Source organism: Ictidomys tridecemlineatus, chromosome 15 (assembly GCF_052094955.1).
Source record: "Ictidomys tridecemlineatus isolate mIctTri1 chromosome 15, mIctTri1.hap1, whole genome shotgun sequence".
In the NCBI taxonomy this organism is placed as follows: domain Eukaryota; kingdom Metazoa; phylum Chordata; class Mammalia; order Rodentia; family Sciuridae; genus Ictidomys; species Ictidomys tridecemlineatus.
Genome location: NC_135491.1, coordinates 28019479 through 28046243, shown reverse-complemented (window position 1 = coordinate 28046243; position 26765 = coordinate 28019479). Strand labels below are relative to the sequence as shown.

At 41.0% G+C, this 26765-nt stretch overlaps 1 protein-coding gene across 5 annotated transcripts in view; it reads left to right on the top strand.

The window, feature by feature from the left end:
- N4bp1 (NEDD4 binding protein 1) overlaps positions 1 to 25018 on the top strand; it is a 48642-nt gene extending 23624 nt beyond the window's left edge. Inside the window, exons 2-8 of one of the 5 annotated variants that reach the window (XR_013430852.1) lie at positions 1180 to 2861; positions 11362 to 11492; positions 14607 to 14703; positions 15960 to 16067; positions 18040 to 18147; positions 19156 to 19328; positions 19958 to 20094. Coding sequence is in view for 4 of the 5 variants with exons in the window: in XM_078032262.1 (XP_077888388.1) it covers positions 1180 to 2861; positions 11362 to 11492; positions 14607 to 14703; positions 15960 to 16067; positions 18040 to 18147; positions 19156 to 19227; positions 19958 to 20315 (2556 nt within the window). In the remaining variant the exon portion in view is untranslated. Of the gene's footprint in view, positions 1 to 1179; positions 2862 to 11361; positions 11493 to 14606; positions 14704 to 15959; positions 16068 to 18039; positions 18148 to 19155; positions 19329 to 19957 lie in introns of all 5 variants that reach the window. The other 4 variants (XM_078032262.1, XM_078032264.1, XM_078032263.1 and 1 more) reach the window with 4 other exon arrangements.
- Positions 25019 to 26765: the final 1747 nt, after the last annotated feature.

The window sequence follows — 26765 nt, the reverse complement described above, 5'->3', positions numbered from 1 at the left end:
ACTACATTGCTGAGACTGGCCTCAAACTTGGCCATCCTTTTGCCTCAGCCTCCCCAGTCACTGTAATTATAGGTATTTAGCTTAGGAAAGCCATTCTGATTGTACCTGAAGTATGGATTAGTTATGGTGCCATGCTTATTCTCACAAATATCAGTTCCAGAAAATTTTCATTGATAATGTAAGTATTTAATAAGCATTTACTATGTGTGAGGTATAGTATTAGGACTTTATATTCATTATTTATTTGAAGTCTGCAAACCCCCTATGATTGCTATTCTTGCCTCTTTTACATTTGAAGAAACTGGGCATAAGTTAGGTAACTTGAACAATAACTGGGTTTATTGCTGGAATTTAAGACCAAAACGTGAACTGCAGAACAAAAGTTGGCTGTATACACAAATGTGTTTCGCTCTCCGTGTGTGTTTGCTTACTTGATTTGCTCTTCTACCTTCATAGCAGCTGATGGCTGAGAAACCCAGTTCACATGCCTACCTTGTTTAGGCCTCCTTCAGTACCAGTATCTGAGAATAACATTATGTTTTAGCATTTTCTGGTGATTGTGTTTTTAGATTTAAAGTTTGGCCTTTCTTAGAAAACAGACATAAAATTATATAGGGTATAGATTATTTCAAGCAGCTGGAAGAAATGATTTTTGTTAAATTAATCATGTTCTCTGAATACCTTCAAGAAATCTGGAAACAAAGGGTAATAGTGTTTGTTTCATCTGGAAACTAGGAGTAATGCTAGCAATGCAAAAGTCAAAATTTGTTCTCTAATAAATCATTTGACTTTATTATGTAATCTCTTGATTATGTCCTTGTAGTAATAAATGACTGGTAACAGGCAAATACGTTTGTTCTCTAATCTAAGTAAATCTAGCCTTTGGATTATCCATTTAGTCAAATTCCTAAGATCATACTGCAAGACACACAATTAAAACGTTTAAGTATCTGTCTCTTAGATACAGATGCAAAATTCTCATTTCCTCCAAAGATGATTAAATGGTTTATATATGTTAATCTCATTTTATGGAAACTGTGTGATATTTTCCCCAAAATTATAAACATATTTATGATGTTATGTGAAGTCACATTAACATTTGTTAGTATACATGTAACCTAATATGTGCTGTTGAGAAACTCTTGTAAATTGATCTAATTTCTTTTCCTCTCTTTATAGGAATATATCAAAGGAATCTGTGAACCTGAACTAGAAGAAAGAGAATATTATCCCAAGGCCATGCACTGCATTTTTGTTGGGGCACAGAGCCTGTTTCTGAAGAGCTTGATTCAGGATACTTGTGCTGACCTCTGTGTTCTTGATATTGGTCTTCTTGGCATCAGAGGGAGTGCTGAGGCTGTAGTTATGGCTAGGAGTCACATTCAGCAGTTTGTAAAGCTCTTTGAGAATAATGAGAACCTACCCAGTAGTCAGAAAGAATCAGAGGTGAAAAGGGAATTTAAACAATTTGTTGAAGCCCATGCAGATAATTTTACAATGGATTTGTTGATTTTGCCCACTTCCTTAAAAAAAGAACTTTTGACTCTCACACAAGGTGAGGAAAATCTATTTAAAACGGGAGATGATGATGTTATTGAAATTAGAGATGCTCAACATACAGAGTTTACACAGAATGCTGCCACAGGACTGAATATTTCTAGAGATGAAATTGTTTTGCAGGAAGATGAAAGAAATAAAGCTGGGACTCCTGTTTCTGAGCTTACAAAACAAATGGACACTGTCTTTTCTAGTTCACCAGATGTGCTTTTTGTTCCTGTAAATGGCCTAAGCCCAGATGAAGAGGCACTTTCCAAAGAGAGAATTTGTCACAAAAGGAGATTTTCTGATTCTGAGGAAAGGCATACCAAGAAGCAATTTTCTTTAGAAAATGTTCAAGAAGGAGAACTTTTACACGATGATAAGACATCCTCTGGAAGTGTAATCATTGACCTATCTGATTCTTCTACTGATTCTGAAAATTTAAGTCCAGATGTAAAAGACACTACTGAGGAAATGGAATACAATATCCTCGTAAACTTTTTTAAAACCATGGGCTATTCTCAAGAAATTGTTGAAAAGGTCATTAGGGAGTTTGGGCCTTCTACCGAACCATTATTGCTCTTGGAGGAAATTGAAAAAGAAAATAAAAGGTTTCAAGAAAACAGAGAATTTTCACCTAGTACTACAGACACCAACAAAACCAAAAGTAAAGGTGTTTGTAGCAGTATTAATGAGCTCACAACAGATTCCACTCCAAAGAAAACACAGAGTCACACTCAGCAAAATACGGTAGAAAAATTTTCTCAGTTACCATTCAAAGTAGAAGGTAAGCCTTGTACCTCAAATTGCAAAATTAATACCTTCAGAACAGTGCCAATAGAACAAAAACGTGAAATCTGGGGTTCAAACCAGAACTATGTTTGTAACATAGACCTTGAAACTGATGGCCGTTTACCCTCTGCACCTTCAAGTCCCAAAGATGTCAGTTTTGTTTCAAGGGGAGCTTCAAGTCACCAGCCCAGAATTCCAGTTTTTCCTGAAAATGGTTTTCAACAGCAGGCAGAACCCTTGCTTTCAAATAATATGAAATCTGCCTGTGAAAAACGTCCAGGACATTGTAGCTCTCCTCAGTCTAAGCCAAATTGTCCACCCCTTTCTCCACCAATGCCGCTGCCACAGCTATTACCTTCAGTTACTGATGCAAGATTGACAGGACCTTCTGATCATATTGATTCCTCAGTTACAGGGGTTCAAAGGTTTCGAGATACTCTGAAAGTACCCTACAAGCTGGAATTAAAAAACGAACCAGGGAGAATGGACCTGAAGCATATTGTTATAGATGGAAGCAATGTTGCAATTACGTAAGTCCTCTTATCTGCAAATTATTTTATAGTTTTGCATAGTACTCTAAGTAGTGTCTTGGAATTACATACATGTATATAGAAACCCTATGCATGTGTCTAGTGAATCTGAGGTGAATCTCCAATAACCAGTTGGAAAGGTTTCATCATTTCATCTTCTAGAGTCATGAACTTTACACTTCGCCCTCCTAAACTTACATTCCTATGGGCAGGAAATGTTAGAAAATTTACACTGTATTGCCTAATGATAGTGCAGTCTAGAGAGTTTTTTGTTATATTATCAGTCCTGTGAGTGCCATTAGGTTCTGAATACAAGTGTGGAGCCAAAAAAAAAAAAAATGTTTTTCTATTTATGCTAGAGTATGCTTTGTCACTAACCAAAAGTATACAGTGGTAATAGGTGTGATATATTTCTATTGTACTTTTGATAGTTTCCTTCTTAAGGAAATTAGTTTGAGCTTCATTATGTGCTGTGTTCTTCCTAAAAGTTTGTAATATTTGTTTTTATTTAAAACAAAAATAAATGTGGAATGTCTATTTAGCCTGTCTTGGATCTCCTGTTAGGATTCTGGTTTTATTACTGTAAGATTAGGCTGCTTCTCCAAGGGACATTCTAGCATAGTGCCTAAGAAGAATATGATGATCAGAGTCTCCACCCCACCTTGGAGCTGTTTAATTTTGGTTAGGTCACTCAGTACTTCTGAGCTTTATTTGCTTCAAATCTTTTGTCTTTTCACCTGCCCTTAAGGACATCTTTATCATGCCATTTCAACTTGCTAGGTACTTTCTCTCCAGTGTCGTACTCTCACCCCATTATCATAAGCTTTAGTTAAAGTATATTTGGAGAATTAATTTTAGCAAAGATTTGATTCATGAATTGGGCAGCATTCAGAACCAGAAGTTCAGAGAGCTTCAGCTATCAGCAGGATTTACAAGCAGAAAAAGGGAAGTGATATACAGAAACAATTTTGATTGTAGCTGTACGTTTGCCTTATTTGGGAATGGTGTGATGAGACAGTTGCCTTATGTGGACATGATCAGATCAGTTGGCAGCCTGTGGTTGGCTAAAATTCAGCTGCTGCGATTAACTGAGACTTGTCTATCACATGAATGTACTCTTCAGCTAGGTTGGGGTTTATTTTGTAGATCTAGGTTGTAGTTCACTACATGTATGAATTCAAAAATCAGGGGCAACTGGGGGCAAATTTATAGGGACCTTCAATGCCTAGCATTTTAGGAAGCCACCATTCAAGACATAGGACGTCTGCACATGGAATGAGGGAAAGGTTGCCAGATCTTAAATATACTTTTTATGCATTGTTTGAATGTGTGACCCCTTATCCCAGGAGTTCTAAAAGTTCAATTAATGTCCTGAAATTTTAGAAATACCTATTGAAATTGAAAAATTAAAATTATTGACGTTCATTATATATGTTTGTAATTTTTGTTTTATCTGTACTCTCTCCTACTGCCTTACACCCATATTGTTTGTTTGCTTGTTTATTGCAGTGCTTGCAAGGCGGGTGCTCTACTCCTGAGCTACTCTTCAGCCCTCATTTCATCCAGAAATATTTTCATATTTGTTGTTGTTGCTGTTCTGAATGTTTTCTGTAAAGGTTTTATTACACAAAGAGGGGAGAGGAGTGTAGTTCTTCTTGGCAGCTGTTTTTCTTAGGGTGGTGAGGTCACCTCCTCTCATTTCCTGTTAGTGCAGATCTGTATCCCTGCTCTCTTCTTGATGAGCTTGAGGGCCCGTTTGCCCCTGGGCATCTTATCTTGAGAAGCTCCATAGCACACTGCTCTTGTAAGGCATAGCCACACTCCTCTTTGATCACGTCTCACACGAACTTGGTGTGTCTGGCAAAGTGTCCACTGTGGCAACTTGTCTCTGCCTGCTCATGTTCTTGGTTGCCTTGTGGCTCAGGTTGAGGCCCACAGCCATGGAGAAGTGTGGATCTGTGGCTATAAACAGCAGTGGGGAGAGCAGGTGTAGTTGAGGCTCAACTTGATTCCCACCTCCCAGAACCCTGCCGCCAGCTTCTTCAGGCTTGCTCATTGCATCTAGCCAATCCTCCAGCCCCCTGGCAAGCCTGGAGTCTCATGGAAGGTCTTTAGTATGTTGTTGTTGTTATTTTTTTTTAATATAAGGACTATTCTGCTTTTTATTTTTTTTACTTTTTCAGTCCTAGGAACCAAACCCAGGTCTTCATCCAAGCTAGACAAGAGCTCTACCACGAGCTAAATCTCCAAATCTTTTTTATTTTGAGACAAGTTTTTACTAAGTTGCCCAGGCTGGCTTCTAACTTTAAATCCTCATACCCTAAACTCCTGTAAAACTGGGATTACAAGTGAGCACCACAACATCAAGCTGCTTTTTATTTTATTTTTATTTATTCACTCATATTTATTTTGGTACTGGGGATTGAATCCAGGGGCACTTTACCCTTGAGCTACATCCCCAGCCCTTTTTATTTTTGATTTTGAGACAGGGTTTTGTTAAGTTGCCAAGACTTGAATTTGCAGTCCTCCTGCCTCAGCCTCCCAAGTATCTGGGATTACAGGCATGTACCACCATGTCTGCTGCAGCTGCTTTTTATTTGTTTGAATGAATTGTTGGTGTTGTCTTTGCTGTCCAAAGAATAAAGGAAAATGCCAGCAATTCATATGTTAAAGTTTGAAGATTGGCCATAAAAATATGTAATATACTTGTCTTCCTCTCTAAATAATACTATTTATTGTCAGTTTTCATTGTTGTTGTTGTTTTTTTTTTTTTTTGGCAACTATTTTGGGGGAAACCCAGTAAATGACCCACAGCTGCCTAGCATTATCTAAATAAAAATCTAAAGTGGAGTTTCAGGCTCAGCACCAGTTCTTCATTGTAAGGATTTCTTTCTTTCTTTTTTGGTTAGGATTTCTTGAGCCATGTGATGATAAAATTTTTAAGTCATGGCCGTGACTAATACTAACTAATCCTTTTTTCAGAAACTTTTTTTCTATATGTGAAAAGATTTCCCAAATTGATGTTCAAAAAAAAGAATGCAAATTAACTAGACTAAGCAGTTGCTTCTAAAAACGTTCTGGAGGAGTAAGTAGCCTGTTTCTCTAAGGGATCACTATTGGAATTTAGGGTGGTACCATCTGATATTGTGTGTCTGATTCCTCGAATTTTGTTCATAGTGCCCCCTCTCTGGTCATTGTGAAACCCCAAAACACTAGCACATATTGCCTATCATCCTTGAGCACAGTGCCAAATCTCCTTTGAAAACCACCAATCAGTGCAGTAAGGGAAACCTGCAAGCTTTCACTAATTCTCTCTGAAAAGTGATTATTTTTGGAAGAGTTTGAATTTTCTTTGAATTCATAAATGTCTTAATTTAAAAGCAATGCTTTTAAAAAAAGGATGTGATGCCCATAGTTATACTTATTGGATATAGATTGATCTGAAAATGTCAGTAATTAAAATTAACCTTTTTTGTGGGAAACTCTTAATGGGCATTGGGTTTTATTTTTGAGGAAATATTTTAGAACTTGGTATAAGTGGTGGTGACATAGAATTTTAATGTACTAGATGCCATTGAATTGCTCACTTTCAAATGATTGTTTTCTATAGTTGAATTTTTAATCAGATTTATCTCAGTGAATTAAGTTGGAAAACATGACCATTTTATTGATCAATTTAGATCAAATTTTAACTGAGGCCATTAGTTAATTAAGTAAATATAATGAAATTAAAGATAAAATACCTGTTATGTCTGGTATTACATTTTTTAATGCAATTATCAGTTTTATGAGGCAAAAATGATCTGTAACTTATATAATGTGAAATAGTTCAAAAAGCTTGTCCAGGGCTGTATACCTGATATGTTTCTGCTCAGAGCAGCCCTGTCTCCTCTCACAGAAGTTGAGGTTAGAATTTTCAGGCTTGGCATCATTGGAGACTTAAGTTGTGTGTTTGTGTAACCACTGCTAAATAAACCGTACTTATTTGACCTAACTAGTTGAGGAAGTAGTTTTTAAGAAAAGGAAATTTAAGTCCTTAGGCAATAGGCTCTGTTGGTATAAACTCCACCTGAAAGGAGCTCAGGCCCACTCTTCCCTGGGTTTCTGCAAAGCCTTTGTTTAATTAGTTAGCCAGCATGATGTCTCCGGCCCATAAAAACCAGTGAGAAATTCCAAAATACCCTACTTTATGCTGCTGATTATGTATATCTTTACTAATTTTTCCCCCTGTCACCATGAATGAGTCAAATGATGAGTCAGTGGAAACTGTTTGCGGTATATGGCTAGATATCACAGTAGTGGCAAGGAACATTTGGACTCTGTCAACCCGAAACTTCAGCATAAGAGCACCTGACCTGTCTGAGTTGATAATTTTCCATGTAGATGAAGCTTACCCCTCAGTTGTTGAACTATGCTTTTTTTTTTTTTAAGCCTTTTTTAATGCTCATCTTTCAATATTGGGTTTCAGGGTTATCTTTGTTAAGTGGGAGCTATAGAAGGAAATAACTCTTTCCTGGGTAACTGAGAAAGAACTTTGCACTGTTTTCTGATACTCCCCTGTCTTCTTCTATGACTGTTGTGACTTTTTCTGTCTTTCATCTCTCATGCTTTGGACACACTTCCTTTAAGTTGACTCCCTACTCTAATATGGAAAACAACCAAAAGACAGAGTTTGTTTCCGGTGACATGGGATGGGAATTCAAATCTCCCTTGAGAGCCTATCTATCTGCCTTCCAAACAAAAGCGTTGTTCATTCTGCACTTGGAGCTGGGAACCCCATAGTTTTGGTCTTCCCCAAAGTATACTGTGTATGTTAAATATATGCTTGTCTCTAGGTCAAGGCAAACCCTTGGTCTGGGCTTACCTTCCAACAATGAGCCTTTCCATGTCAATGCAGAGAGGTTGAAAGGCAGTGAGTATTAAACACATCTGCTTAGTCAAGATGTTGGAATTGGAAATAGGAAAGATTCCTAACGGGGCTTTTGGTAATATTTTCAGTACAACAATTTATTTCCACTTAACATTTTTTCTTTTTTCCCTGTAGTTTTATTTTTGGGGCATATCTGTTATTTCTTTGCCATAATTTAGAAGCAGTATTCCTCCAGCTCTGGAGATTTTTCAGAGTAGCAAAAATGATTTGATCTTTTTACAAAAAACATCATTGGAAATCGGAGCTGATCTAATGTTTCCAAGAACTTTCTCCCCTCCCCCACTAGCTTGCATTTGTGAGGGGTCCAGGACAACAGCATTCCTTTATCTGTATCCCCAACTTGACTCAGTGGAATGCTGTTTCAATCCATTCAGTTTCTACAGTTGTCAAGCAGAATCATTATATGAAAAGCTGGTAGTATATACATTTCTGTCTATTGAAAAAGAGGTACTTTACAAGTTCCCCAACGGGGCGGCCCCGGACTGGGGGTTGAACCCAGAGCCTCATGTATGCTAGGCAAGCCATCCACTGAGCTACATCCCCAACCCTTTTTTTAAACTTTTGAGAACAAGGTCTCATTAAATTGCCCAGGCTGGCCTCAAACTTGTAATTCTTCTGCCTCAGCTTCCTGAACAGCTGAGATTACAGGCATGTGCCGCTGCATCCACCTCTGTGAGGTTCCCTTTTGTGGGGGCTGGGGGTATACTGGGGATTGAATTTAGGAGCACTTTACCACTTGAGCTATATCCCCAACTCTTTTTATTTTTAATCTTGAGACAGGATCTTACTACACTGCTGAGGTTGGCCTCAAATTTGGCAGTCTTTCTGCCTCAGCCTCCAGAGTCGAGTCACTGGGATTCCAGGCGCGCACCACCACTCCTAGCTTTTTAGTACATTTCCGTCATGGGTTAGCCTTTTTAGGGATAAACATGTACCCTTTGGTTGTTGTATTTTAGATTTTTATTTTAGAGCTAGATAGCATTAACTACAGGCCTGTCCTTGCTAATAAAAAAGGGTGCCCTTTAAAAACAATACACGTTCTCCCATTCCCCACCACCACCACATGTCTTGTTGCTGTATCCTTGCCATATTTGAATGCCTTTAGATAAGCCACCCACTCCTGAATTATTTTATTGAGAATGAGTTTGTTTACTTGCAGTTGTGTTTGGATAAGAGCCTCTATCATCTGTATATATGATTCCCTGAAAAAGAGAGTAAACTCCAGCCTCTAAAAAGAGAAGTTTGTGAGCAACTCTTCTGTATCTCTCCCCACCCTAGCTGTTGGTTGAGTGTTCAGCCCATGCCTCCTCTCAGGTGTTAGAGGTGCAGTTGAAGTGACACAACCATGTGCAGTAATGGGAAGGGAAAAGGACTGGCCAGGTGTGAGGAAGCCAGCGGGTGAGATCTAGCATATCCACCCTCTGGCGGGGTAACCCAGGCAGATCATGCTGTCTGTCAGGGTTATCTTCTTATCTCTAATAGAGAATCTAAATTTTACTCCATCTCTGATTCTGTTGCAGAGCAGGGGAGGAAGTGAGAGGAGAGGAAGGGGCTGATTAAGGACTTGTGTCTAGAGACAGCTTCATAGGAGGACTGGGATAGAGTAGGCAAGGAAGGTTCAAGAGCATTGCACACAAAGCAAGCAACAAACAGGAAAGCTCAGCCAGGTCCAGTGGCGTACGTCTGTAATCCCAGGGGCTCAAGAGGCTGAGGCAAGAGGATTTCGAGTTCAAAGGCCAGCCTCAGCAAAATCGAGGTCCTGTCTCTAAATAAAATACAAAAGAGGGCTGGGGATGTGACTCAGTGATCAAGCGCCCCTCAGTTCAATTCTTGTTACCAAAAAACAGGGTGGGGGGTGGGACTGGGATTGTGGCTCAGTGGCAGAGTACTTGCCTAAAAAAATACTAAAAAGGGGGGTGGGAGGAGGGAGCTCAGAGGTCAGGCATCAGGAGGAATGGAATAACAAGAGACCACCTGACCGAATGTGGAACACAGCCACACTGGGCTCATTGACAACTATTTGCCTGTGGTTGCTTTCACACTTTTCTGGCAGAGTTGAGTGGTGAGACAGATCATATTGACCTTCACAGAAAAAGTCTGTTGGCCTGTTCTTGTATGTTTACTTGTTTTCCCTTTTTTCTGCTTCCTTCAAGGTTCTATTAGTTTCATTTGATTCTTGCCCTTAAATTATTTCCCATAAGTTCTGCCGTGTCTTAAAATCAAAAATATGACTGGGGATGTAGCTCAGTGGTAAAGCATCTGGTTGAATTCCCAATATATCCCCCACCCCCAAAAAAAAGTTGTTGTAAGTTTTAAATTGGGTAGATTTTACAGTTCTCCCAAAGAGGCTGGAGTCCAGCTGGTGATGGCAACTCCTTGGTCATTGTGATAGTGATCATCATGTCATAATATCAAATCTTAAACTATTCTTCTGTCACGGGCAGGCATGGGGTATAAACATCATAGCTACTAAACTAGTTTCTGCTTTAGCAACAAATTTTAAGATTCTTAGAGATTCTTGGAGGCCAGTGACTAGTCAGAATTTTAAAATACTAGTGTTTTCCCCCTAGTAGAATGAACTCTTTTTTTGGGGGCGGGGAAAGTTGGGTGGCGATTACCAAGGATTCAACTCGGGGGCACTCGACCACTGAGCCACATCCCCTGCCCTGTTTTGCATTTTATTTAGAGACAGGGTCTCACTTAGTTGCTTTGGGCCTTGCTAGGTTGCTGAGCCTGACTTTGAACTCGTGATCCCCAGATACTGGGTTAAAGGGGGAAAAAAAACTGCATTAACTAACAAATTTACCATGAAGCTCATTACCTTATACCAAAACAGCACATCCATTAAATCAACCAAAATACAAGGAAAACCATAAGACTATCATATTGAGAGACAGAACTCCTTCAGTGGAGTCTCTTTTGGTTTTGTGAAGTAGTAGGCTCTGCCACTGACCCCTTCCCCCATGGTAAAAGATCATTACAGGGAATTTTGTTCTTTTATTTATGAATTTGACATTTTCAAACTCCCAAATTTTTCACTTACTCAAAAAGTGAGAGATAAGGCATGAATAAACTCATACCAAATTTTAAATTATATAAGCTAGCTGCATTTTACATACCACAAAAATATATTGTGACAAACAGTTCACTAGCTTCAAACATACGCATAAGAAAAACATGGATATAGCATAAGAAAAACATGGATATACCTGTGTTTTTTTTAACCAGTCTCGTGTCAATAAACAGCTAAGTGTTTGACATATACATTTCCATTAATGTATTAATGGCACAATTCTGTGAATATCAAATTCACAAAGTATGTTTTGTATAATCGGGATTAGGAAACTGGAAAAAAAAAGGAAAAGGAAAACAGGACTGAAACCACTACACTTCCTGCACTCGATCACATGTGAGAAGGAACGCTACCAGTAGTTCTCTCTTTAGGAATGGCTTTTTGAAAATTTAAAGTATTACTTTACCAGAAAGTTTTGCCTTTGGTGTGAAGAGCAGGTTAAATGATGTACTAACAATCTCTGAGGACCTAACAAATTAAATAAATTTTTCTTACAGCCATGGTCTAAAAAAGTTTTTCTCTTGTCGTGGAATTGCAATTGCTGTTGAATATTTTTGGAAGCTTGGCAACCGAAACATTACTGTGTTTGTTCCTCAGTGGAGAACAAGGCGTGATCCTAATGTCACAGGTGAGTCAAACCAATTTTTCCAAATTTCTAATTAGAAATTTTTAATGAGTTGGCTTAGAATTGCAACACATAGTACTTAGAGCCATGTATTGTGGCAGGATCTTTTAACAACAAAATTTTAAGTCTCTTCCATCTAGTAAGATATCAGTTGAAGAGTACAACAGTATAAGAAGTGATTGAAGGAAAGATGCAAAAGTTCATATGGTTGTTTGAAAGTTATGTTAGAATTTATTGTACATCACAAAAATTTTCTTTTGACATTTTGAAAATGAAAATATGCCCTCTATTAGGCCAGATTTCTGACTATTTAAATAGCATTTTTTGAAAAATGGCCACTTGATAAGTTTGGCACTTTCAAATATAATGTCTTTTCAACAGTAATACTTTAATATAAATCATTAGCCATATAGTACTTTGTGCAGACCACACACAAAAGGTTGGAACCTGTTATGATTTATGAAATTATTCCAGAGAAACTTAACAGTTATTTGTGTCTTAGGTCATGATAGGAAGACAAGTGAAAAAGCTTTGCCAGACAGCTTAACATATTAGAGCACTTAGAAAGAAAAGGTAGTTTGGGATTGGGGTGAACATAGAATTTGTCCAACATTAAGCAGGAAGTGAGACTTTGGGTCACTAGTGAAGTGGGAAGTGGTCAAACTGCACATTTCCCAGGTACTCCAACTTCCTTCATTTTGGAGAGCATTTTTCCTAACAGAAGGTACATGAAGAACAAAACAGATCCACTCATTTTGAAGCTATTTTTGAAACTTGGATCTCTGAAAGAGTCTTAATAATTCTTATATATGTACACTTCCAAGACTATCAAATATATTGTGTGAATTTTAGTTAAGTCAGTGATGAGTATTATTAGGGGACCGCGGGTATGAGAATTTGGTTGTCTGAAACGTGGCTTTGGCCCCTAGTTCTCCTTTGTCATCACCCACACCCATAAATATCCGTAAATATTTGTACAGACAACTATAGATGTGTGGCTTACTCCTAAAAAACAAATGAGTTGAACCTGTTTTTAAAAAAATCTACTTATTCTGATTTGTATACACAACAGCAGAATGCATTTTAATTCATAGTATACATATGGAGCACAATTTTTCATTTCTTTAGTGGTACACAAAGTAGAGTCACACCATTCGTGTCTTCACACATGTACCTAGGGTAATGATGTCCATTTCATCCCACCATCTTTCCTACCCCTCTGCCCCCTCCCTTTCCCTCCCTCTCTTTTACCCTGTCTAAAGACCCTCCATTCCTCCCATGCTTCCTGCCCCCATCCCCATTATGGATCAGCATCCTCATATCAGAGAAAACATTCAGCCTTTGGTTTTTTCGGATTGGCTTACTTCACTTAGCATGATTGAGTAATATTTCATTATGTATATAGACCACAGTTTGTTTATTTATTTATCTATTGAAGGGCATCTAGGTTGGTTCTACAATTTAGCTATTGTGAATTGTGCTGCTATAAACATTGATGTGGCTGCATCACTGTAGTATGCTGTTTTTGAGTACTTTGGGTATAAACCGAGGAGTGCGATACCTCGGTCATATGGTGGTTTCATTCCAAGTTTTCCAAGGAATCTCCATACTGCTCTTCATATTGGTTGCACCAGTTTGCAGTCCCACCAGCAGTGTATGAGTGTGCCTTTTTCCCCACATCCTTGCCAACATTTATTGTTGTTTGTATTAGTGATAGCTGCCATTCTGACTGGAATGAGATGAAATCTTAGAGTAGTTTTGATTTGCATTTCTCTAATTGCTGGAGATATTGAACATTTTTTCATATATTTGTTGATCATTTGTATATAATCTGAGTAGTGTCTGTTCAGTTCCTTAGCCCATTTATTGATTGGATTGTTTGTTTTTGGTACATCAGTGACAAATCCTCTGAAAGAGAAGCTAGGAAAACTACCCCATTTACAATAGCCTCAAAAAAATAAAATACTTGGGAATCAATGAGAGGTGAAAGACCTCTACAATGAAAACTACAGAATTGTAAAGAGAGGAATTAAAGAAGACCTTAGAAGACGGAAAGATCTCCCTTATTCTTGAATAGGCAGAATTAATATTGTCAAAATAACCATACTACCAAAAGCACTATACACATTTTATGCAATTCCAATCAAAATCCCAATGGCATTCCTCATAGAAATAGAAAAAGCAATCATTAAATTCATCTGGAAAAATAAGAGACCCAAAATAGCCAAAGCAGTCCTCAGTAAATAGAATAAAACAGGTGCCATCACTATACCAGAACTTAAACTATGCTACAGAGCTAAAGTAACAAAAATTGCATGGTATTGGCATCAAAATAGACCAGTGGTACAGAATAGAGAACACAGAGAGAAACCCATATAAATATAATTATATCATATTAGACAAAGGCACCAAAAACATATATTGGAGAAAAGATAGCCTCTTCAACAAATGGTTCTGGGAAAACTGGAAATCCATATGCAGCAAAATGAAATTAAGCCCCCCTCTCTCTCACCATGCACAAAACTCAACTTAAAGTGGGTCAAAGACCTAGGAATTAGACCAGAGACCCTGCACCTAATAGAAGAAAAAGTAGGCCCAAATCTTCATCATATCAGATTAGGCCCTGACTTTCTTAAGATGCCTATAGCATGAGAAATAAAATCAAGAATAAATAAATAGGATGGATTCAAACTAAAAAGCTTCTTAGCAAAAGAAACCATCAGTGAGGTAAAGAGAGCTTACAGAATGGGAGCAAATTTTTACCACACACACATCAGATAGAGCACTAATCTCCGGGAAATATAAAGAACTCAAAAAACTTAACACCAAAAAACCCCCCAAACAATCCAATTAACAAATGGGCTAAGGAACTGAACAGAGTTGAACCTTTTTATTGTTAAAAATATATCTAGTTCATATGCTGCATTTGCCTTGGTTTGGGTCTGTCTTGTTGCTTTTTCATTTTCATTAATTCTTCCCAGTAAGTTAGTAATACTGAATCAATAGAAAGGTTTTCTACAACTCTCCAAGTGAAACATTTGGATGTACTTTCATTTATTTACACATCTGGGAAAATACCTTTTTGCTGAGTGTGTGTTTAACTTATTCCATGAACAGAGCAGCACTTCTTAACCCAGCTCCAGGAGCTTGGAATATTATCTTTAACTCCTGCCCGGATGGTGTTTGGAGAAAGAATTGCTTCTCATGATGACAGGTATGAAAGGCCATTTTCCTTTCTAAGGTGGGAGTGGGGTGGTGAGGAACCAGCCACCTGTTCCTTTGGACAGATGCACACTCTCAAAGGACTTGAGTTGCTTGACTCAGGTTTGAGGATTTTCATATTCATGACCATTAAGTTTAGATGCTCAGCCCTGTGTGAGGGGCAGGGCTCTGGAGTGTACAGGTTGAAAGGCAGGTTGGGCTTCTGGATTCAGGAAAAGCCTTGAGGTCTTCCAGCCCACCCAGACTAGGCTCTTGCTTGATTTCTATGGTTCTCTGGGTTTTGGAGGACGTGGGTACATGTGCTGATTTGTGGCACACTCACTGAAGCCTTAGTTCCTACTTTTATTAACACCTCTACACAAATATCACCACTTAAATTCATGCCAGTTAGAAATAATTTATAAAATATTCATTAATAAAGAACTAAATCAAGTTTATTTCCAAGGTCTTTTAAGATCTCTGAAACTATTGAGGTTTTTTTTTTAGTGCCCTTTGAATACATACTGCTAATAACAATTATTATTAGTTGGCACCTTTAATTCCAGTGATTCCGTTTGTTTCATTGTCTTTGTCTACATTGCCTTAGACATATGTGGTGATCCTGACTTAAGAGATGAAATTTACATTGTCCTTAAAAATATGTTAACAGGATCCACAGGAGTAATCTCCAGCAATGAAACAGCATTCTTCTTTATTGTTTCTTACTTCTTCATCATTGTGTATCTTTTCATAACTTCCATTTGAATGACTCTGTAGTGTAGGCTAAGTAGAATGGCAGGTCTAGTTCTCTTTTCTTAAATCAAAGCACAAAATATGAGCCTATGAATTTAAAAATATATATATACAAGACTGACTGTACCATGCAGCTAGTCTTAGAACTAAAAAACTGTAGCTTATTTGCTAAAAGGCTGAATAGTGATTCCACAGGCTTGTCACCTCTAATTCATTCTCTCCTCTGGCTCTTGTTCATTCTTATTACCATTGTTTATTGATAATATAATTTTTCTAGAAAAATGTATAAATTATTTTTTAAAACTAGATTTTATGAAGAATAGTTCTTTTATAACAACACTAATAATTTTAGAGTTCTTCATTTCTAACTGATCTTCAGTTGACTGGGGCATAACTTTTCTAGCCTTGGTTGAATTCTTTGGTCATTTCCTAAGAAGAAGAAATTTTTTATTATAACATGGCTTCTCTAAGCCAGGGATGCCTGTTTGCTCATTTTAAACTCTTATATTACCATAGGTTTCTGCTACACTTAGCGGACAAAACTGGTGGCATAATTGTAACAAATGATAACTTCAGAGAATTTGTGACTGAGTCAGTCTCTTGGCGAGAAATTATTACAAAAAGGTAATATTTTCGTCTTTGTCTTTAGTTAGAAAAGTTTTTTGTTATTGTTTGTTGTTTTTGTTTGCATTTTGTCTGTCCACTGTGTACATTGGTCCTGCAAAAGACTCTTCTATACCCCCCATCTACAAGGTCGTTGGCCCCCTTTTCAAAGCCTCAGAACCAGTGAGTGGTGTGTCAGGGCCCACTGTGTTTGTCCACATGGTGTCCTCTGAGAGATCAGTGTTCTCAGACATGAAATGAGGTGTAGTTTTGTGGCATGATGGAGTACAAGGGCACTTCCCTCTTGCCATGGCAGAATTTGTCAGGCCATGAGGCCTTCCTCAGTTACTTAGCTGTGAAGTGAAAGGTTAGATTTCATGACAACTGAGATCTCACCTCTGAAATAATGTGATTCCAGCAAGAGGATGGGACCAAAAGCAATATACTGATTGGGGTTTTACTTCTTACGGGGAGAATATTTCTACTTTTCATATCTGATGCTTTTCAAGAGCTTTTTTATAGTCATCTATACTAAAAACATGTTTAGATCCATAAATAATAACAAAGTTAAGAATTTAGCATTCACTGCTATAATTTTTCATTTGTATTGATACTGTGATTGTCCAACTACTGAAAACTGCCTTAAGATCAGCAAACACTGCAGGGCTTGGTAGCACATGCCTCTAATCCCAGCAGCTTAAGAGGCTGAGGCAGGAGGATCACGAGTTCAAAGCCAACCTCAGCAACTTAGCAAGGCCCTAAGCAACTCTGCAAGATCCAGTCTCTAAATAAAACATTAAAAAGGCTGGGGATGTGGCTCAATGGTAAAGCACCCATAGGTTCAATTCCTGTCCCAAAATAAAAAACCAAAAACAAACCCAGCAGACTGAAGCTTCCAAGACTTTTTATTAACATGCATCCTCTGTCCAGTTACTTAAAACAAAAGGCAAGAGTCTGCTCTCATACCAAGGATAAAATCAGATAGCCCACAAATCTTAAGACATGAGATGAATGTACCTTGAGCCAAATATAACTGGTAAGTAGTGTAACTAGACATTTGTCTCTATTGAAGTTTCACAATTGCCTCTAGTCTGATATATTTTGCTAAATCATTAGAGGATTTTAGAAAAAGCTTTGCTATAAATGAGTACATAGCATTTTGACCCATGTGCTGTTAAAAAACTTTTGGTGATAACTGAACCAAGAATGAGTCTTAGCCTTTTATGCAATTTATGAGCATACATTAATCTTCTAGGACACGTTTCTGTAGGATCTTTGCCCTGGAGCTCCTTGTCAGTATTAGACACACCTGTTACATGTTGGCAACTTTAAATGAGACTCAATACAGCTTCTGTTCAGAATTTGCAAAAGCAAACCAGAAACTGAGATCTGGATATACATACACACATATACAAACATACATAAATACCTAAATCTGGACAACAAACATAGGCTCTTAATTTTGTTTATTTTTTGGTGGTCTAGGAATTAAACCCAGAGCCTAATACATTATAGGTAAAAGCACTCTTCTACTGAGCTACATCTCCAGTCCTTTCCCATAGTTGGTAAGTAATGCTTAATGACTAGATTTTCTTTATATATTGCATTGTTTTAAAAAAGGTTATTTGCAGTAGGTTTGCCTATGGATGCATGTATTTTCATTAAAAAGTTAAATCTTTGTCGATCACCTTCTGGGTCCAAAGTCTTTACATCTTGTTTCTCTAAGTTATATTAGAAAAAGAAGCTGCTTCCCAAACCCAGAGAAATATCTAAATTGCAAAATTTCTAGCACTGCTGAATTTGTGTTCAAAATAGAAATTAAAATAGTATAATTTGAGTATAGGTTTTTTTCCTTTGAAGGCAGTAAAGCTGTCTTAGAATTTATAGGCTGATCATCCCTTTGCAGTTGGGTGAAAACTTTTGAGATAATCTGAGATGCTGTAACCATAAAGAATTAGTGTTTTTTTCAGTGTGTGATTTTTCTGTGTTGTAGATTGCTTCAGTATACATTCGTGGGGGACATATTTATGGTTCCTGATGATCCTCTTGGAAGAAGTGGACCTCGATTAGAAGAATTTCTTCGGAAAGAGGTCTTTCTTAGGTATTTAGACTGTCTTATATTTAAAAGTTTATTTCATTTAAATTTTTTGTGCGATATTCAAGTGCTATCTTTGAAAGACTAAAAGTGTAAAAGTGGTATTATAATCTTTATTTTGTGATACTGGAGATAGAACCCAAGGCCACTTTACCCTTGTCCTATATTCCCCAGTCCCTCACAGAGATTTCCTAAGTTGCTGACCTTGAACTTGAACTCCTCCTGTCAGTTTATTATGCTTATGTTAATGTATTTTACTGTTCAAGAATCACTACCTGGGGGAACTGACAGTTGCTTTTTACCATCTCCAGTATTAAATTTTCCTGAAATTGTTTAGTAGTTTCATTAGTTTAGGTTTTGTTTTTAAGGAAAATAGTGATTGGTAGTGCTAATGGTAATTTCCGTTTTCAGAATTCTCAGATAACAGATGTTAATCAGTCTTTCATGGGCCTAAATGGAAGATCATAGAATATGGTGACAGACCTGTTTTCTTTTTAAACCAAAATTAGTTATTCTTCTGTGTATCTCCCAGCAGATGTTTGCATAAGAGTGTTCTGGAGGTCTCTAGAGAGGAAAACACTGCTCTCCCTGGTTTTTGTTGTTGTTGTTTGTTTTGGTATTGGGTCGAACCCAGAGACACTTTGTCACTGAGCTACATTCTCAGCCCTTTTCATTTTTTATGTTGAGACAGTGTCTTCACTAAGTTGCTGAGACTGTCCTCAAAGTTGAAATCCTCCTGTCTCAGCCTCCTGAGTTGCTGGGATTATGGGCATGAATCACCATACCTGGCTGCTTTCCTAGTAAAACTTCACAGCTGATCTTTGCCATTTATAACATAGCTTTTGGGGGCTCCAGGTTTGGACTTTGTAGTGGTTAAGGGAGTTCACACAGAGGTATTATCTTCTAGGGAGACCAACACAGTTTAAGTCCCCTGATCATTTCTCTTTGAGTGTTTCGTTTTATTATGCAAATGAGGGCTTAGTTCCCAAGGGTCATGCTCTCTTCCCACAACAGGAGGATGGCAGCCATTTCCAACACCTGCTGCATGTCAGCCCATCTCACTACTCCCTGCCCCAAGACCTGTGTGTGAGTCCAGGGCCTGTGGTTCAGACTGAACAGAGGGACAGTTCTCTCTGCTTCCTCATTGTGCCCTTTTATCTCTTACCCAGTGATTCTTTGTAAAGGTGGTAAGTAATTGATAGTCTCTTCCTTCCCGAGGGACTACTTTTTAAGTTATTAGGAAAACTGTTGAGCCAGTCCCCATTTCTAGACTGCAAGCCAGTGTCAGGTGGAAGATTTTGAAACAATACAGATGCCCTCTCTGTACCCCCACATTCCCCCATATCCATCTGCATCAGGTTGTGGGCACCATTATAGTGCCTCACCTGTTATTTGGTGGGGAGGGGGAACCATGAGCCTGAGGTGGCTACCTTTCTACCCAAAAGGACTCCTTTTTCTAATTCAGAATCATACTCTCCAGAATAGAAGGACACTATGATCCCTATTTTTAAAAAAATTCTCCCACGAATACACTGGTTTACTGCCAAAACAGGTGGATAAGGTCAGCCCTCAGACAGCAGGCCTGGGACGAATCTAGCTCATCTCCTGTCCTTACCAGTCTAGAGATGGGTATCAGTGGAGTCCCCGGGTCTCCCCTGTAGTTGCTGATATCGCTGCCTCCATGGCAGTCTAGTATCTTCCCTATTAACCAGAGAGTGGCATCTTAAGGATCAGGGTTTGGATCAGCAGCACATGCTGTAGAGGGGTTTCTTGTTTATGTCATAACTGCTCTCACCAAGACTCACTTCATTCACAGAGATATGCAACCCCTGCTCAACGCCCTGCCGAACGTGGGCATGTTTGACCCCAGCTTCAGGATTCCTGGCACCCAGGCAGCCAGCACCAGCCACCAGCCTCCAGGCCGGATTCAGGGAGCCTCTCCAAGCCACTGGCTTCCTCAGCAGTCCCACTTTCCGCTCCTGCCAAACCTGCCCAGTGTCCCACAGAACCTGCCCATGCCAGCACAGAGGTCTTCTGCAGAAACCAGCGAGCTAAGGGAAGCCCTGCTGAAGATCTTTCCTGATTCTGAGCAAAGACTGAAAATTGACCAGATCTTGGTAGCCCATCCATACATGAAAGATCTAAATGCGCTCTCTGCCATGGTGTTAGATTGAAGACTGTGCTGAGAAGTTTGAGCTCATGGCCAAGGGATCAAACTTGAGCTAATGGCTATACGTGATGGGAAGCACCATAATGTGAAAAAACCTGTTTCCCAGTGTAAACATTGTTGTAGTATATAGAGAAAGAGAAAAAAAGAAAAGGAAAAAAAAAAAAAAAAGATGTTTTGTGTATAAAAAAACCTCGGTTTTCAAAACCAGCTTTTTTCTATATATAAATTATGCTGCTATTACAGATTTAACATTTTCTGTAAAAGGAAAGTCTACATTTTCTGCCTGTTCAGAACTGTTTAATAGCAGTTACTCTTGAGTGTATTTACATTTTTATGTTTTTTAAACTATTTTCCTTAAAGCTGAAGATATTGACAAATGGATATGATTAGCATTTCTAAATAAAAAGAGTTGCTTTCTTAAGGAAAGCAAGACCTCTTAAAGTATATTTTCTTGAGGTGAATATATCCTGTCCACTAACATGGAGTGTGCTCCCCTCTCCTGCCGCCTCTGCCCTCCCCCGGGAGTTGGGGTTGGTTTCCTCCTACGGGGTCTTTTGTTGGAGCCATTTGTGAGAGTGGACAAGTGGTGCCACTAGATGGCACTTTGTGCCTAGCCATTGTTTATGACCAGGGCAAAGTTAGACTCACAGAATATCGGGGCTAGAAGAAGCTTGAGAGCTAGTGTGGTCTCGCCTTTCTTCCTTTTCCATCCTACAGAGGAAGCAGCTGAGGCCCAGAGTTCTCACTGTCAGGACATGCCCACAGCCACTGCCACAGAGCAGCCAGGCAGGGGCAGACTGCTCACCCAGCGCCGTGACACACTCACCTCACCTGGGCCTCCATACACCTACTTGGCTCTTGAAGTCTTGTCTTAGCCTCAGAAGACCTGGGAGTCTGAGATGTTTATTGAAGGACCCAATATTTGTGGCCAGCTTTTGGCCCTAACCATGGAAGAACATGTGGAGTTTGTACAGCTTTGCCAAAAAAGTTTCTATTCTTGAGAATGACCCCAGCCAATAAATAGCATTAGTAGCCTCTGTGGGGCCCAGAGCCCCTCAGTTTATTTTTATGTGTTCTTCTCTTTGGTATCCTGCTAGCAGCTCTTCCTGTGAGTCTTTCCCAGAGCTAATTTATCTTAGTATTGTCTGTTTTCAGTGTCGCTCAAAATTGTCAGTGAAATTCCTTTCTGGTATAATTCTTAACATCTTTACTATTACTGGACCTTCAAAGGGCTTTGTCTTATATCTGCATTCTCCCTGGGCTGCTCTCAGTCAGTTTCGTGTCCAGCCTATAGCTCGTGTCTCTCTTCCACCCAGAAATAGTGGCTGAGGGCTTGCTGCTGGTGTTCATGGTGTGGGACCTGGGTGGCATTCTTCAAGAGAGGAACCCAGAACCCTCCAGGTGGCCAGACTTGTATTTCAATCATGTTTTTGCCCAGATGCCTTGACAGTGCCTCATAATGCAAAAGTAGTTGTCAACTGTCACTTTGGACAGGTTGCCAATTCAGCCAGCTGTGGAAGTAGAGGCAGGAGACTTGAAGTGAGCCAGGGAGTTGACTTTAGTCATAGTCACCTATGCCTCAGCTTCACAGCTGGTTGTTTCCAGAAGCACAGCAGAGGTGGGAGGGCTGAGGCCAGCTGTTGACTCTTACCTCCAGGCTCAGGATTTAGTCCAACATATCACCAACCCCTTTATTTCTCTTCCATGTTAGAAAAGTGACACAGGAGACTCATCTCGATTGCCAGGGCTAAGCTTCCACTAATGTCAGGTAGAGTTGGCTAGGCTGAGAGGGTCATGAATTTTCTAGGCTCTAGAAGCAATTTGAACTTGGCCTCAGAGTTCTGTAAGCCTTTGTGTTCTTGGTATTGGGTTTTTCTTTTTGGGTGGGTGAGGATACTGAAGATAACCCAGAGGCACTCTGTACCAATGTACATTCCCAGACCTTATTTGTTTCTGAGACAGGGTCTTGCTAAGTTGTCGAGGATGGCTTCAAACTTGTGATCCTTCTGCCTCAGCATCCTGAGTCGCTGGGATTATAGGCATGTACCACTGTCCTGGACTCCCCCCGCCCCCAGGGTCTTGAACACATCAGGCAAGTGCTGTACCACTTACCTACATCCCCAGCCCTTTTTGAGAGCGGTCTTGCTAAATTGCCCAGGCAGTCCTCATACTTTTGATTCTCCTGCCTCAACCTCCCTGATAGCTGGGATTATAGATGTTTGCCACAGGGACTTAGTATTGTTTCTGAGAGATCTACATACCCTCTTCCCTTTTCTTGAATATGGGAGGGGAGAAGAGGAAATAGGAAGAGTACAGAAATGCATTATATTGTAAATTATAACATGGAATATAATTCATGTTTGTTTTTCTGAAATTAATCATGCTTATTTAAGTTAAATATTTAAAACCCCATTAAGAAAACCAGTATCAAACCATTAAAGGAAGCTCATGACCTGTTAGCCACTTCCTCTCAACTGGGTTCTGTTGCTTAGAGACTTGTAGATGCTCTACCTCCTGAGTAGATTTCTCCCACCTGTGACTTTAGGAGTGCCAGCAGGAGCACTTCCTTGTAATTGTAATTCCTTCTTGCTTTTACATGGAGTGGCTCTGCCTTCTGTGTGTCATGTCATTTATGCAAGGTGGCTGGTGGGACAGAGTATGTCTCTTATTCAGCCCACAAAGTGTCTGACGCTCAGAACGATTGTCCAGGTCAAAGCCCAAGTAGCTGGTGGAGCTGACTGATTCCTGGCCCTGTATTTTCTCCTAGGCCCCAGATACCATCTCTGGGAATAAAAAAGACAATCTGTCAAATGGCATGTGTTTAGACCCTAAAGTCTGCCAGTCGGGAGTATCAAGTGCGCATCGGCCATCCTTGGTGAAGGGCCAGCATTGTTGAACAGGCTCAGCTCTGTTGCCAGGGACTCTTGCCGGGGTACAGCTTTTGGAATAGAGTCATTTTTGTAGACTTGTTGTGGCATTTGTGGAATGTGAAGGAGGACTCAAGGGTGTAACACATGGAAACCCAGGCCCTCCATAATGCTCTTCTAATCCCTGCCACACGCCCCATGGCTCCCCCCAAGCGGGCAGTCATTCCAGGCACTAGCCCACCTCGGATCCCAACCTGCGCCCCTCACTTCTGGGGTGTGGTCTTCCATTGGGAATCTCTTCTCACCTCCATCTCTCATCAGTGCTTCCTCATCCTCACCTGTGCTTTCCTCCAGTGTCTCTGAATAATCCTAATTTGTTCAGTTACTCTGCTTACCTCCATTTCTTTTTTTTCCCCAACTTCTTTTTTTATTATCTACCTCCCCATTATTCTCCATGTTTTTCTGATCCTTTAGATTAAACTAAATAGCCTGGTGTGTCTGAGGAGTCGTGTTCATTCCTTGCTGATGCTTCTCTCAACTTCCCATTCTCTAATCCTGGGTTGCAAACTTCGTTTCTGCCCCATCACTCGAAAGTAGTCCAGGAAGAACCTCCAGGGCTACGAGATTGAAAGTCCAGAGGCCTCTTCTCAGTTCTTCATCTTGATATGTACACTCAACCACCCAACATCTGATACCATTGGCCTTATTGTCCACATTTTCCCTTTTTAGACAGTCTTCATTCCTTTTCTTTTACCTAAAGACCAATCCTTAATACGTTCTCTTTGTCTTACAGGTGATTCTCAACCTTTGGGCCACCTATGAGGCTCTCCTTGAAAAAGCAGATTGTGCCTGGAGATGTAGTTCAGTGGTATCAGGCTTTCCTAGCAGGCACGAGGCCCTGGGTTCAATCCTCAGCACTGAAGAAAGTTAAAAGTGCAGATTATTGGGCTCCACCCCGAGGTGTAGACTCAGTGGCTGTGGAGGAAAACCTGGGAATCCGCTGCTTTAGGACCACACCCTGATGATTCCCGTTTAGGTGGTCCATGGATCACATTTTGAGAAACTGCATTCACCCTTAGGGGTCACTATTCTGTAACTCCACTCTCCTTCTGTAGCTATTCTAGTCCTGTCACCAGCCCTGTGGAATCCTCAAACTCCCTAGACCCTTGTCCTGCATCTGTTGTTCTTTCTCTTTCCCCATGCACTCTCTTCGGGGCCCTGTGAGGTTGCCCTCTGCTTACCACTGCCTATTAGTCGCTCTCAAGCCCTCTCCAAGGGCATTGGTTCCTGACTGCTCAGCCTACCTCTTTAGTTCCCCCTCTCCAGAATGCACAGTGTTCCGGGTTTATCTTCCAGAAGCCCCCCTCTGGCCACCCTCTTACTCTTGAGTGATTTCCCATGTTGTAACCAGAGCACCAAGTTCAGAGCCCGTGGGCCTAGAATTCATGACTGTCTGCCTTCTGGCCATACTTGATTGTCCATTTTGTGTACTGTACCCAGCCACACAGATTTCCTCAGTTCCTGTGGGCTCCTCCTGTGTTGGACCTCTTCTCTGCTAGAAATGCCTTTCTTCCAGATGGCTTCCTCCTCAGAAGCCCACCCTTGCCCATGCTCTGACTAGAAGCAGCCCCATGGTGTTCTGTGGCCCCACAGCACTTTGTGTCTCGCTTCCAGCACGTGTGGCTCTGGCTGGTGTTGCTGCAGTTGACTGTGTACCTCCCTCTCTAGACTGTGAGCTCCTCGTGGGCAGGGACGTCTGTGCTCCCTCTTTGTATTTCTGTGGCACCTAGCACAGTGCCTTGCACTTGATAGGTGCTCAATAAATGTCTGCTCGAGTGAACTGGAGGACGGTGCCTTCTTACTGCGACATCCGGCAGCAGTACCAGGAGGACCTTCAGAAGTGGTGTTCACCAGGGCCAGGAACCCACTGCCCTGCTGCGGCAGGCATGGGGCCGTAGGGGGGGCAGCTGCCTGGCTCACTCCATTCTCCCTGGGCAGGTGGCATGGCCTGACAACATGCTCAGCACCAGGTACTCCCAGTTTCACTCCAGCCAGTGTCGTGCCTTAGGGCTTCCCTCCGCTGGTGAAAGCCATGGGATGCCTTGCCATGGGAGTGGCTGATCCTTGGGAGGAAGGAAGCAGAAACATTCCTGGCATGGAGAGCTCCAGGTTCTCATCAAGGAAGCCCTTCCTCAGATGTCACCATGCCCGATGTTCTAACGTTTCCTTTTCTGCTAATTCACACCAGACTTATATCCCCCGAAATCAAGAGTCTACCTTGAGTAAAACACGTGTCCCCATTCAATGGGAGAGGTCCGGCTTCTGTTTAGAAAGGTGCCATACAGCACTTAGGGGTGGTCACTCAAGTCAGAAAATGTCAGAGCCCTATAATTCCTGAGTACACATCCCCTCAGAAGAGAGCTCCCCACCCCCACCCCGTGGAGCAGCCTGTTTCCTGCTACTGTCTCTGCTCACATCCACCACCGTGGCTCCCTCCAGTCTGTGCTGACAGAAGCCCAGATACAGATCTTCAGGGTGTGATGTGGTCCTCTGATCACACCAGAAGAGTGGACCTGGGGGAGGACACACAGGTTAGTATCAGTACCTTTTTCAGAGCTTCAACAGGGCCCCAGGAAGCCCAGCTGAGGCCTAGAGAGGCCTTTATTCCTTAAAGTGGGCTGGCATGAGGATCACCCTGCAGGTGTCATTGCTAGAGAACAGAGGACAGTGGGCAGAGTTGCCAGGTTCGGGCATGCTGCTCCCCATGCTGAGTGCTGAGTGCCCACCATGTACCCCAACATGGGTTTTTCTCAATGCTCTCAGCAGTGCTCTGGGGTGGGCTGTTATCTCCACTTTGTACAGAGAAAACCCGAGGTGTAGCAGGGCTAGGAACTTGAGTTCTCGAAATTCCTTCCACCTCCCCAAAAGGCCAATCTCCTTTCCTCCAGAGGTGACTCTACGGCCAGATGGTGTATAAGATGGCCCTCCTTCACCCCGTGAAAAGAATGGAGGGCCATGAAGGCCTGGGTCAAGGTTGCCCGCCTGCTGGCTGAGGGAGGCTGAGGAAGGAAGCCGCCTCCCACCTTCCTGAGCAATGGGGCCCGTCCAACCCTGTTCCCGTGGGAGAATGCCAAGAGCGCATTCTTACAAAGAAAAAGTTGACCAGGGCTACAGAAGGTGGTAGGAGGAAGCCGAGCAGGCATCATGCTCACCTTCCACTTCATTTATGGACACACGATCAGTAACAGGGCTCTTGATGGTTTTTGAAAACTCAAAAGCAGCCTTTTTTTTTTAAGCCACAGCTCCACGTTCCAGTCCTCTTCTGACATCTGTGGTGCCAGGATGGGGGGCGTTTGCTGGGGAATCTGAGGTTGGACAGGCAGGGATTTGCCCAGAATCAGGGCAGAATTCCACAGCAAGTGCTGGAGACTTAAGCCAAGTGGGCTTGAATCAGTCCCCTCCCACCACCTCCGGCTTGGTGGCTTCAGTGCCCTGAGTCACAAGACTCCAAACCACAGACTGCACACAGCCTTTGGGGCTTTCCTTAACCACTACCCGCCTGGTCCCCAGGGAGCCCTGCTGGGCCA